This window comes from Prionailurus viverrinus, chromosome A2, assembly GCF_022837055.1.
Source record: "Prionailurus viverrinus isolate Anna chromosome A2, UM_Priviv_1.0, whole genome shotgun sequence".
In the NCBI taxonomy this organism is placed as follows: Eukaryota; Metazoa; Chordata; class Mammalia; order Carnivora; family Felidae; genus Prionailurus; species Prionailurus viverrinus.
In genome coordinates, this window is record NC_062562.1 from 80,710,388 (window position 1) to 80,723,754 (window position 13,367).

Below are 13,367 nucleotides of genomic sequence, written 5' to 3' on the forward strand. Positions count from 1 at the left end.
AGAGTTGGATGCTTAACTGACTGAGATCACTGAGACGCCCTTAGAGGTAGTAGTGTTTAAAGCTGGGGGGCTGTTAGCTCACCAAGAGGGTGAGTGAGTAGAAAAGAGGCGAGTCAAGTGCCTGAGTCTTGGGGCAACCCATTGGTTATGTGATGAGGAGGTAAGGAAAAACAAATGAGGACAGAGAAGAAATCAGTGACGTATAAAGAAAACTTGAGGAAGTTGCAGTGTTCTGGAAGTCTTGCTAGCCTCTCTCTTTCCTGGTCCTTTGACTAGGGAAACCAGGGTTTTGGTGGGGCTTTTTGGGCATATTTTCATTAGCCTTTCTGTGTTGCTGGCTTCTTCAGCTCTACATATGGGCTATGTGTGGCAAAACTCACCTCTCTAAGGTGAGTTGTCATTCCTCCGTCCTAGCTGGCCTGCCTTCTCTCTGCCTTTCATAACCCTGTTCGTTTTAGGTACAGTATTCAAGATTCTTAGTTTTACTTAGCAGGAGAAATAGGGAAAAGTATATACTTCATCTTCTCAGAGGCGAAAATATAATTTCTTTTAAAATGCAAGTGAATAAGTGAAGAATACAGCTACTACTAGTATAGTTTCACACCATTAAGTTGATTGATGCTAAAGCAACTCTAGTTTAACCCACCATTACTTGCACCATCAGTGCAAATATCAACATGGTGAAAAAGGCAAATAATATTTCAGTACTATTATGAAAATAGTTTTGACGTTGCCAACCTTTTGAAAGGGTATCAGGGACCACCCTTCCCACCCCCAGGGGGCCACAGGTCATACATACCTCAGAAACCAATGTTCTAAGAAATAAGTTGGTCTTTCAGTAAGATAAGGTAGGAGACAAGATCACTGGTGGAGAGGAATTTAAGGAATTAAGAGTCCATATCAGAAGGGGGTCATTAATGTGGGTTTTGAAATATCCAAAAAGTATAGGAGTTATATTAGAGAAGTGTTAGTAAGAAACTGTAATATTTAAAGAATGAAAGGGAATGACCTCAGTATATGTGGATGACAACAAAGAGAGTTGCAAAGCTGAATGTCTTTAGGTAGGAGGTTAGGTAGGAGGAAAAAATCAATACTGTAGAAACAGGGGCAGCTGGCTGGCTCAGTTGGAAGAGCATGCAGACTGTTAATCTCAGGATTGTGAGTTCAAGTCCCATGTTGGGTGTAGGGATTACTTAAATAAAACAACAACAACAAAAAATTCTAGGAACAGCCTTGATGAATAAGTAGGGCCCCACTCATTTTTTCAGATGCAGTGGATAAAAGTAGGTATTTAGTAAGTACTTGTTAATTGACTAAACATGAAGTGTGAAAAAGTTTCCAGGTGTTTAGCGTGGAACTTTTTTTTTTAATGTTTATTTATTTTTGAGAGAGACAGAGACAGAATGTGAGTAGGTTAGGGGCAGAGAGAGAGGGAGACACAGAATCCGAAGCAGGCTCCAGGCTCTGAGCTGTCAGCACAGAACCCGACACGGGGCTTGAACTCACAAGCTGTGAGACCATGACTTGAGCCAAAGTCGGACGCTCAACCCACTGAGCCACCCAGGCGTCCCTAGTGTGGAAAATTTTTAGGAGTACATTTGTAGACTGTTCAGCCTTCTAATATATGAATTGGTACGTTTCAATACTTAGAATAAAGAAAGGTGGGAGAGTATTTTCTAGTCAGTAAACCAACTTGCAAATCAAGCGTCTATTAGAGTGCTTTTGTGTAAATTATTAAGATAAATGTTTGGATCTGAATTAAAATTTTTTATCTCTCTGAATATTAGTTATCTGTCAACTGCTTTTGAAGAAGGATCGTTTATTAGAATATCATAAAATCATTATAGTGGGTTAACTAAATTAAATTAGAAGAATGAACTATTAATTTACTGCTTCAGCTTTGTGTTTTGCATTAAAATGGGCATAAAAACAGACCAGTTATTTGTATTAATCTGTGTCCTGGATTAGAGAGTTATTTAAATGGAGATTGATGGGGAAATTGCATAATTGCATAGTAGAGAAACTAATTTATAGCTTTTTAGCAGTAAATAATTTTAGCTTTATTTTGTCTAATTAGAAATGAGATATCTTAAGTTGATTACTCACATAGATTGTTTCAAGCTGTCTGTTAATTAATAAAACAGTTACAAAACAATTTGGACTACTTAGGGAAATAATATTATATTCTTTGCATTTTAATTTTATTCCTATTTTAAATTATCATAATTTCTAGTAGGATTTGTTAATAAAGTGTAAATGTTTTTTAAAAAAAGACCCCAGCTTTCTTTACTTCAGTTCTGAGAAGAAAACGCACGAGATAAACCTACAACATTTTGCCATAATAGAAAGCTAGGTAACTGTCATTATAACTAGGGTCATTTCAAAAAGACACAGAAGGTCACATATTGAAAGAATTAATATTGTTAAAATGTTCATAGTACCCAAAGCCATCTATAGATTCAGTGCAATCCTTATCAAAATTCAAATGACATTTTTCTCAGAGATAGAAAAAATCTTAATATTCGTGTGGAATCACAAAAGATGGAATAGCCAAAGCTGTGCGGAGAAAGAAGAAAAAACTTGAGGCATTATACTTCTTAATTTCAAACTATACCATAAAGCTATAGTAAAACAGTATGGTACTAGCATAAAAACAGACCAACAGAACAGAATTGAGAGCACAGAAATAAGCCTTCCCATATACATACGGTCAACTAATATTTGGCAAGAGAGCCAAGAATGCTCAGTGACGAAAGACTAGTGTCTTCAATAAATGGCAATGGGAAAACTGGGTAGCCACATGCAGAAGAGTGAAGTTAGACCCCTGTCTTACACCATTCACAAAAGTTAACTTGAAATGAATTAGAAACTTAAGTGTAAAAACTGAAACCATAAAACTCCTAGGGGAAAAAAAAAACAAAAAACCTAGAGGAAATGTTCGTTGGCAGTGGTCTTGGCAACAGCTTTTAAAATATGATACCAAGAGAGCAAACAACAAAAGTGAGAATAAGTAGGACTACACTGAACTAAAAAAGCTTATGCATAGCAAAAGAAATAATCACTAAAATGAAAAGGCATTCTACAGAATAGGAGAAAATGCTTGCAGTCATCTACTAAACAAGGGATTAATATCCAAAATATATAAAGAACTCGTACACTCCATAGCAAAAACAAACAAAACAAATCTGGTTAGAAAATGGGCAGAGGACCTGAATAGACATTTTTCCAAAGAAGACATACAGATGGTCAACAAGTACATGAAAAGGTACTCAACATCACTAATCATCAAGGAAGTGCAAATCAAAACCATGAGGTATCACCTCACACCTATTGGATGCCTATTATCCAAAAGACAAGAGATAAGTATTGGTGAGGATGTGGAGAAAAGGGAATCCTTGTGCACTGTTCTTAGGGGAAGGTTAATTGGTACAGCCACTATGGAAAAAACAGTGTGGAGGTTCCTTAAAACATTAAGAATAGAACTGCCATATGATTCCACAACCCAACTTCTGAGTGTATATATGAAGGAGATGAAATCAGGGTGTCAAAGAGATATCTGCACTCCCATGTTGATTGCAGTTTTATTTACAATAGCCAAATCATAGAAACAACCTAAGTGTCCATCAGTGGATGAATGAATAAAGAAGATTTTGTGTGTGTGTGTGTGTGTGTGTGTATGTATGTATGTGTGTATACATGCATATGTATATGTATATGCATACATACACATACATATACACACACATATACATATACATACATACAATGGAATATTGTTCAGCCATGAGAAAGAAGGAAATCCTGCCGTTTGTGACAACATGGATGGACCTTGAGGGCATTATGCTAAGTGAACTAAGTCTGGCAGAGACAATTCTATGTGGAATCTAAAAAGCCAAACTCAGGAACAAAGTAAAATGGTTGGTTACTAGGGACTGTGGGATAAGGGAAATGGAGAGATGTTGGTCAAAGAGTACATGCTTCTAGTTATAAGGTGAGTAAGTTCTAGGGAATCTAATGTACAACATGGTGATTATAGTTAATGCTATACTGTGTTATATATACTTGAATGTTGCTAAGAGAGTGGACCTTAAATGTTCTTGCCATGAAAAAGAAATGATAATTATGTGACGTGATGGAGGTGTCAGCCAAAGTTATGGTGGGAATCATTTTGCAGTATTAAGTGTATCATATCAACACGTTGTGTACCTTAAACTTATGCAGTGTTATATGTCAGTTATATTTCAAAGCTGGGGGGACAAAAAGGACCTAGAAACTAGTTTGAAGAGGCTTCCACTGGCCAAACATGGTATGGTTTGGCCATCAAAAAGAACAGTCAATTCAGTAGATGGAAGCACAATAGATGTGTTAAAATCCATGAATTCATAATGATACTAAACAAGTATATAAAAATCACAAAACCTCAGCTCATTGGTTACCATGAGAATTTCATTTACTAGGGCACTGCAGTAGGCTAAATAATGGCCCCTGAGGATATCAGGTCCTAGTCCCGGGAACCTGTAAATGGCCCCTTGGAAAAAAGGCCTTTGGAAATGTGATTAACTTAAGGATCTAGAGATGGGGAGGTTTACCAGGTTTATCTGGGCGAGCCCAAAATGCAATCACAAATGTTTGTGTAGGAGAGAGGCAAAGAGAGGTTTGACTAAACCACACATAAAAGAGGCGGCCAGGTAATGGAAGCAGAGGCAAACAGAATAAGTGAGAAACTGGAAGGTGCTGGCCTTGGATTATGTAGTGATGCAGCCACAAGCCAAAGAATACTGGCAGCCACCAGAAGCTGAGGGGGCAAAGAATGTATTCTACCTTAGAGCTGTTGGAGGGAGTGTAGCCCTGCAGACACCTTGATTTTGGCCCCACGAAACTGATTTCAGACATGGCTTCCAGAACTGTGAGAGAATAAATATTTAGTCTGTTTCAAGCCACCACATTTGTGTGATGATGTGTTACAGTAACCACAGAGGCACAAACTTATTTTGAAAGTTGGTAGATTAAAGGAAAGAATCAAGCATTTATCCCTTATGTCCTGTGTGGACTTTATTTCTGAGTAACAGATGAGGAGAAGTTCTTTCTAGAAAAATGTCCTCCAATAAATGAAGAAAGAATCCTAGAAAATTAGAGTGTTGCAGTCCCTAACAAAGTTCTAGATGTAGGCAGTGATCATCAGTTGAAATCATTTGGTGAAAGGCTGCTAGGGAACTTTATAATGGATGGATCAGGCTGACAATACCTGAAACTGTCAGTCAATCTTAACATCACAAGAGAGATAGTCATGTGTTGTGTACCTGCTGATGTGATTCAATAAGAAATATAGAGCACTGTTTGTGAAGTATTCTTGCCCGAAAGTTGAACCTGAAACTTATCAGACCCCTAGATTTATTGACTATTGTACAGGAAATATAGGGGATATAGGAACATGTTAAATGACACTACAGAGATGCCGTCAGCCAATTCAGAATATGGAAAAATCTACCCAACAGATGACCTGTTTACTTCAATGAATATATAACAGCAAAAAAAGGAAGGGTCAGGGGAAATGTTATAATTTAAAATTGACCAGAAGACAAACCAAATATGAGAATATTCAATGTATGAACCTTTTTGGATCCTGAATCAAATAAGTGAACTCTAAGGAGGCATTTGTGGGACAAATCGGGAAATTTGAATACTGGTTATTACATGACGTTACAGAATATTGTTAATTTTTTAGGCATGATAATGATACTGAGGTTATGTTTTTTTAAAAAAAGTCTTCACCTCTTAGATCTACATATGACATATTTACAGATGGAGTAGTATGTCTGAGGTTTGCTTTAACATAATCCAGCAAGATGGTAGAAGAGAAAAGTGGAGGTGGATAGAAAAAACAAAAAGTAAAACATAACAAAAAGTAAAAACAAAGGTTGGATTAAATAGATTAAATATTTTAGACAATGCTTTGAAGACTTTGATTTTTTTTTTATGGACTGATGGATGACTTCTTGAAGTAAGTTTTTTTTTTTTAACATGTTTTATCAAAATTTCAAACATATATAGAGAATAGTGTAATATATTCTAGTGAACCCATCACCCAGCTTCAGTTATTATTAACATGTGGTCACACTTGTGTCTTTATCCCATCATTGTTTCCTGCATCATATTATGTTATCCATAAATGAATATAAACATTCTATCTCTATATATCATATATCACCCATGAATATGTGCTAGAGCTACATATAATATGTATACTGTGTGTCTCTGGAAGATAAGTACCTTTTAAAATCATATAATCCCAATAGTATTATCATAACTGAACAAAAATTTAACTTTTATCAAATGTAATAAAAAATGCTTCCAGTTCTATGTCTTGTACACCTAGTGAGATATCCTTAGAGCATTGGTAATATACCTATAAAAGAAACTTTTTTTTTTTTTTTTTTTTTTTTTTTTAAATTTTTTTTCAACGTTTATTTTTTATTTTTTGGGGGGACAGAGAGAGACAGAGCATGAACGGGGGAGGGGCAGAGAGAGAGGGAGACACAGAATCAGAAACAGGCTCCAGGCTCTGAGCCATCAGCCCAGAGCCCGACGCGGGGCTCAAACTCACGGACCGCAAGATCGTGACCTGGCTGAAGTCGGACGCTTAACCGACTGCGCCACCCAGGCGCCCCTATAAAAGAAACTTTTAATGTGGCTGTGATTCATTTTCTATTTAGAAACTTGGGTTAAAATACAATGTAAGTAGTCTTTTTTAATTTGCTAATTTGAAATGTCTTCTACAAATGTAAATACCAGTTGAAAATTAATTCATAGGTTATAATTTTTCTTTTTAACATAGAAAATTGTGAATTGTGCAGTATATTATATAAATGTTTTATACAGGGCTTTGTAAATTGATTTTGACACTGCATTTTTTTTTTTTTAATAAGGTTCTAGACAAAGCAGAATATCTAAGAGATATGGAAGCAAATCTTTTGCCTGGGTTTCTTAGGTTACAAGAATTGGTAAGTAATGCATGGGTCTTTTCGCCCTATGACCTAATCAATTGATTGTCTTGTCAAATATTTTCCTTTTGCCAATCTGACAGGTGAGAAATGAATCTTAACATAATTTTAACTTGTATTTCTTTACTGTGAGTGTTGTTGAACATTTTTCCAAAGTAAAAGCACTTTTTGACTTGGTAACATTTATTCTTTATTTTAGCTTTTCATTTCTAATTGTGAAGTGACTAATCCTACTCTTTTATAAGGTTTTAGGTGTTTGCTGGAGTAGATGGTGGGAGCCTATACTTTAAACTTTCTGTAAGAATTTTAAAATTTTCAGTAATCTAGAGAATCAGTAATCTAGAGGTAGGTCTGTTTTGGGTCATCTGGCGTTCTCTCTCTTGGCCAGTGTCAGAACCAGCTTTGTGTTTGAATTTATAATTGTGTTGGTACTGAATAGTATTAATACTACTCTAATTGTTATGAGCTAACAAAAAAAGAATAGGGATGGGCTTAATATGCATATGTGTCAGGTCAAAACATAATAATAATATGGTAAAACCAGGATTTTACAGTAGTTTGAATAAAGAAAATTGGAGAGAGAATTCATTGTTCACCAACATCAGTTGGTATAGGAATACTAAACTCAACTGTGGCTGTTTCCCATTTGTACCAGAATTATGAGGGTAAGATTTAGTTTGATCAAAATACTATTATTAATCATATTCAATCACTGTTAATTTAAATTTTATTGATTTCGTAGTTTTGTATTTAACTTACAAATTTATTTTTGTTTTATAATCCTGTAAGTGCTTTGAGCATAAATAGTTTATACCTACCAGTTTTATGTCTGTATTTAAGTATTAAGTAACATTATAATGAAAGTTAGTATTTGGAGAGACCATGTTTACACCATTTCCAACTTTGAAAAGTTGAACATTTACTGAACACATTACTGAAATTTGAGAAACTTCCAGAAGTTCAGAGAGGCTTTCCAAGTGCCATTGAAATCATTGTGTGCCTAAGGTCGACTCCTAAAATTCACTTTTATTTTTATTTATTTTTTTGTAGTGTTTATATTTGAGAGAGAGAGAGTGTAAGCAGGGGAGAGGCAGAATAGGGAGGCAGAGGATCCCAAGCGGGCTCTGTGCTGACAACAGAGAGCCTGATGTGGGGCTTGAATTCACAAACCATGAGACCATGACCTGAGCTGAAGTTGGTTGCTTAACCGACTGAGCCACCCAGGCACCCCTAAAATTCACTTTTAGTAATAGTAATAGCAGGGGTGAGATGTTAGAGGACAGGAGGAGAGTTAAGTGTAGCTCTTGGTAACCTATCCTGGAAATTTCTTGCCACAGTCTAGCTTTTGCTAGTTTGATTAACTCTTGGCATTTTACTACTGAGACCAGTAACTCATCTTCTTTGAGTAGATGCCTCCTCCTTCACTTCTTTTTATTGTTTTGTTGTGTTGCTTGTGGATTATTTGTATGACCTCATCCACTGTCCCTGTTGTCCTGGGGTTCCCTGTCTGGTTTCCAACTATATTCTTGCTGTCCTCTTGCTCTTAAACCGTAGCTTATCTCAGTTTCCCCCTCATGCCCAGTCATGGTCATGGTGCGTCCCTTCATCGGAGTTAGGCCTTCCCCCCACCCCCCTGCCTTTTTTTAGTTGTAATTATGGAAACTGAAGAAAATTAAAAGATTCAAGTAATCTCAATTCTACCATAAAACAGAAGTATTATTTTGACATTTCTGGAAACATGGTTGATTTGAAAAAATGTATTTCATTTAGGAGAAATATAGTAAAGGCATTTCATGTTTTCTATTAATATATATGAGTACAATTAAGTTATGATATGAAGGTACTTTAACATTTGAGAACATTACCAGCTTAAAATCCTTTCAGATGGATAAATACCTTCTATTTTTTAGGCCTTTCTATTATTGAACTGGTTTTATCAAATGCTTTTATTTTTACTTATTTATTTAAAAAATTTTTTTTAATGTTTATTTATTTTTGAGAGAGAGAGACAGAGCACGAGCAGGGGAGGGGCAGAGAGAGAGGGAGACACAGCATCTGAAGCAGGCTCCAGGCTCTGAGCTGTCAGCACAGAGCCCAACGTGGGGCTCAAACCCACAAGCTGTGAGATCATGACCTGAGCTAAAGTCGGATGCCCAACCGATTGAGCCACCCAGGCGCCCCTCAGATGCTTTTAGATAATCATTTTTTATTATTGATTTGATTTGATAATCATTTTTGAAAGCACAACAACTTAATGCCTTGTATTCAAGATTGTATTTAGAGCATCCCTTTTTATCCCTATAGAAATAAATTCAAGGATTCTTAAAAATTAAAGAGTTTATAAGACAACATTTGAAAGTAGAAATCTTTTTCTCTTTTTCATAAAGATGCTAGATTTTTGTAGAATTATGAATTTATTGAACTCAGCTTTCTTTGTTAGCCAAAAGAATGTTTTTCTAAGTAATGGAAATTGGAATGTAAGATTACATGTAAGTTAGGAATCAATAAATAGTAAATCACCATCAGAGTATAATATAATTTATGTGATTGGATCCTAAGAATAGTTACAGAACAAAACAGCTATCATGCCTGCTCTGTCACCTTGGAAAATGTCAAAAAGAATAAGGAAAAAAATTAAAATTTGTGCTGAAATGCAGAAGTCTGTCTGCAGATTAATTCTAACTAGCATCCATAGGGCATTTGTGGCCACTCTGGAGGACAGCATACATGTTGCGCTTGTATTCTTAGTGCTTGTTTTTGTATACTGGTAATACATTCTAAATACACTTCAAAAGATTACTGTTTACCTAACATCAGTGTTTTATGTGTGTACTTAATGTTCTTAATGTCTATTCATGTTTTGCTCAATAATTTTTTATGAAAATAACCTTTAAAAATACTTAAAAATTTCCTAATATTATGGTTATATGGGATTGCATATCTGTTTTTCTTCAACTCTTATTTTCTCTCTAGGTTGCTGTAGCTATTTTAATGATGAGAGATACTAAGTTGTACATTTTTTTTGTTTATTGATTGAAACTAATGATTTCTTTGAAAATTCACATAAAAAAATCTTAATTATTAAGGAAATGTGTTTCTTCATTTCTATGAAATAAACCCTTGTGTGACTGTCCCTAGCGTTCATGAGTAACCGAAATGTCCGTTAACCTAAAAGTTTTATGGAAATTCTAAGTGATTATGTTTGAAAATTTGCAAGCGGATGAACTCCTTGATTAGGTTTTTGAAATAACACCTATTAATATGCAAATAATTTGTCATATATTGTAACTTTGCTGGATTTATTTGAAAGAAAAATTCAAATGGAATTGCTGCTCTGATTAAGATTTTTAAATGCAAAGTTACTTTTATTTTTCTTTCTTTTACAGACTGACAGAAATGTGACTGTTCTCTTTCTCAGTGAAATTGTTTGGGAAAAGTTTCGTCCAAATACTGGGTGCTTTGAGCCATTTGTCTTGTATTTCCCTGATTATAGCATAGGTAAATTTTAAAACTTTGTTTTGACAAATGATATTCACTAAAATACTTTTTGTTGTTTGAAAGATTAAGCTAGCATATTCAAATGGGAATACTTTGATGTCTTAATCTGTTCGGATTTGCTGCCAATCTCAAAAATGTAACTGTACTTACAGAGGTTTTAGTTTGAAACTGTGAAGGTTTATTCTTGTATAGTTGTTGAAATGTTTTGAATGAGTATTTCTCACATATTTGTGTTAATGGTGTATTTTCACATTTTTTAGTCAGTATAGTAAGATGTATATATTGAGATTGTAACTTCCATGCAAGTAAGTATCAGACTAGGTTGGCAAAGCACATTTAAATTGTATGAAATCTTTATTTACCATGTACTTGGGTTAAGTATTATGTGGAGTGTATCTTTTGCCTTGGTAAATCTCATTTTTCATTACTGTTTCTCTTACAGTACCAACTACTAGGCCTTGTGTTTATTTCTTTGTGGCTTGTATTTAATCTTAAATTTCATAGATCTTGATTATTTTTGTCTTTGGAAGAACACGGTGGCTTTTTGTATTGCTGAGTAGTTCCGTAGATTAGTATTGTGTTGTCACTATACAAACAGGATACTTCTGACTCAAAGTTTACAAGTGTGAAGCATAAAGTGATTAGCAGACTATGAAAAAATAGCATTTCTTGACCTTGGCCTCATTAACACTAGCCTCTGAACTAATCAGCTGTAAACATTCATTGTTAAGATAAACACATTTTTGCCTGTTTTCACAAGAACAGCAATCAAATAACACCTTGCCTTAGCTAATTAACTGAGATAGAAAAAAGGAACCCAAAATAAATGGAGCCCTTATTTTCAGTAGTTTCTCTTCCATGAAAATTGCAAAATAGGGAGAAGAGAAAAGGGTAGGAAGAAAAGGAATAAATCAAAGGATTTCAATAAAAAAATTCTTTGTACCTGTGTCATCACTGTTCAAAGTTAAATTTTTTCATGACCCATGTTAGGTTTAAGTACTGAAAAATTACTTACAGATTAAAAAAAAATTTTTTTAACATTTATTCATTTTTTGAGAGAGACAGTGAGTGGGGTAGGGGCAGAGAGGGAGACACAGAATCTGAAGTAGGCTCCAGGCTGAGCTGTCAGCACAGAACCCGATGTGGGGCTCAAACTCACAGGACTGCAAGATCATGACCTGAGCTGAAGTCGGATGCTTAACCGATTGAGCCACCCAGGCACCCGGTACTGAAAAATTATTTAGAATTTAAGAAAAGTAATTTTTTTTTTTTTCTCAACGTTTATTTATTTTTGGGACAGAGAGAGACAGAGCATGAACGGGGGAGGGGCAGAGAGAGGGAGACACAGAATTGGAAACAGGCTCCAGGCTCTGAGCCATCAGCCCAGAGCCTGACGCGGGGCTCGAACTCACGGACCGCGAGATCGTGACCTGGCTGAAGTCGGATGCTTAACCGACTGCGCCACCCAGGCGCCCCAAGAAAAGTAATTTTTAAAAAAGCTGGTTTTCTACATCTTAGTGAAGTGTAAAAGTATGGTATAATGAATTGTAGAATTTTATTTAAAATTTTAGACAGTAAAGATATGAAGCCTCATTGATGAAGAGAATTTGAGGACGTACTTAATTAAAGTGATTGTGCCAATTTCAGAGAGCATAGGCTAATAGTTTTTTGAAAAGTATATAATAATGGGGCCATGTATAATCTGATTATTTAATTGAGAGCCTTCTACATACCAAGATTTTTTTAAAAAGCAAAACCCCATAATCACACAAAAAGTCATTCAAAAAGGAAACATTAATTGATAAGCCAAATTATAGTTTGAGTAAGCATGGAGCAGGAACAAAGGAATAATCTTAGTGGCTAATGTCATCCAATCATAACTTGATACACATGCCATCTGTAAGAATGGTGTTTGGGGGCGCCTGGGTGGCGCAGTCGGTTAAGCGTCCGACTTCAGCCAGGTCATGATCTCTCGGTCTGTGAGTTTGAGCCCCGTGTCGGGCTCTGGGCTGATGGCTCAGAGCCTGGAGCCTGTTTCCAATTCTGTGTCTCCCTCTCTCTCTGCCCCTCCCCCGTTCATGCTCTGTCTCTCTCTGTCCCAAAAATAAATAAATGTTGAAAAAAAAAAATTAAAAAAAAAAAAAAAAAAAAAAAAAAAAAAGAATGGTGTTTGAAGTTCAAGATGCCCTCTCCTCTCAGCAGTGATGATTAGGGGCCCAGTTTGGAATTCTTGTTTTCTGATCTCTACCACATACAGACTACTCATCTTTTGGTAGAACATTTTTTTCCCCCTTCTGGTGGATTATAATTCACTTTCATCAGATGTTTGGTTTGGTTACTGTATCATTCATTCAGGATAAGTTATGCTCCAATAAGCAATCTGACAATCTCAGTGATTTATAGTTTCCCATTCTTAACAACCTTTGTGCAGTTGTTGTCTTATGTTTTACTTATACATTTATTATAAACCTCATATTAAATTATTATTTGGACTTGAAAGAAATAAAAAATATTTTATTGTTTATCCTGCTTGAGATGTGTTGAGCTTCTTGGATATATGAGTGTATAGTTTCATCACCTTTGGAAAAATTTCAGCCCTTATTTCTTCAAATAGTTTATCTTTATTCCCCCCACTCACTTTCCTTGCCTTTTCCTGAGACCGCATTACATGTGTATTAGACCCCTTGATATTGTCTCACCGAGTCCTTTTGCTTATTTAAATTTTAAATCTATTTTCTTTGTGTTTTATCTGGGATTTTTTTTCTCTGTGTCTTTAAGTTCACTAACTTTTTTTCTACAAGTGTCTAATCTGCGGTTAATCCCATCCAGTGGAATTTTTCATTACAGATCTCATGCTTTTGTTTTCCT

At 35.4% G+C, this 13,367-nt stretch overlaps 1 protein-coding gene across 3 annotated transcripts in view; it reads left to right on the forward strand.

Annotated features, from left to right (window-relative positions):
* ORC5 (origin recognition complex subunit 5) overlaps positions 1-13,367 on the forward strand; it is an 81,981-nt gene that overhangs the window by 7,780 nt on the left and 60,834 nt on the right. For all 3 annotated transcript variants that reach the window (XM_047849609.1, XM_047849610.1, XM_047849611.1), the window contains exons 4-5: positions 6,927-7,001; positions 10,388-10,499. In XM_047849609.1, the coding sequence (XP_047705565.1) occupies positions 6,927-7,001; positions 10,388-10,499 (187 nt within the window). The remainder of the gene's footprint in view (positions 1-6,926; positions 7,002-10,387; positions 10,500-13,367) is intronic.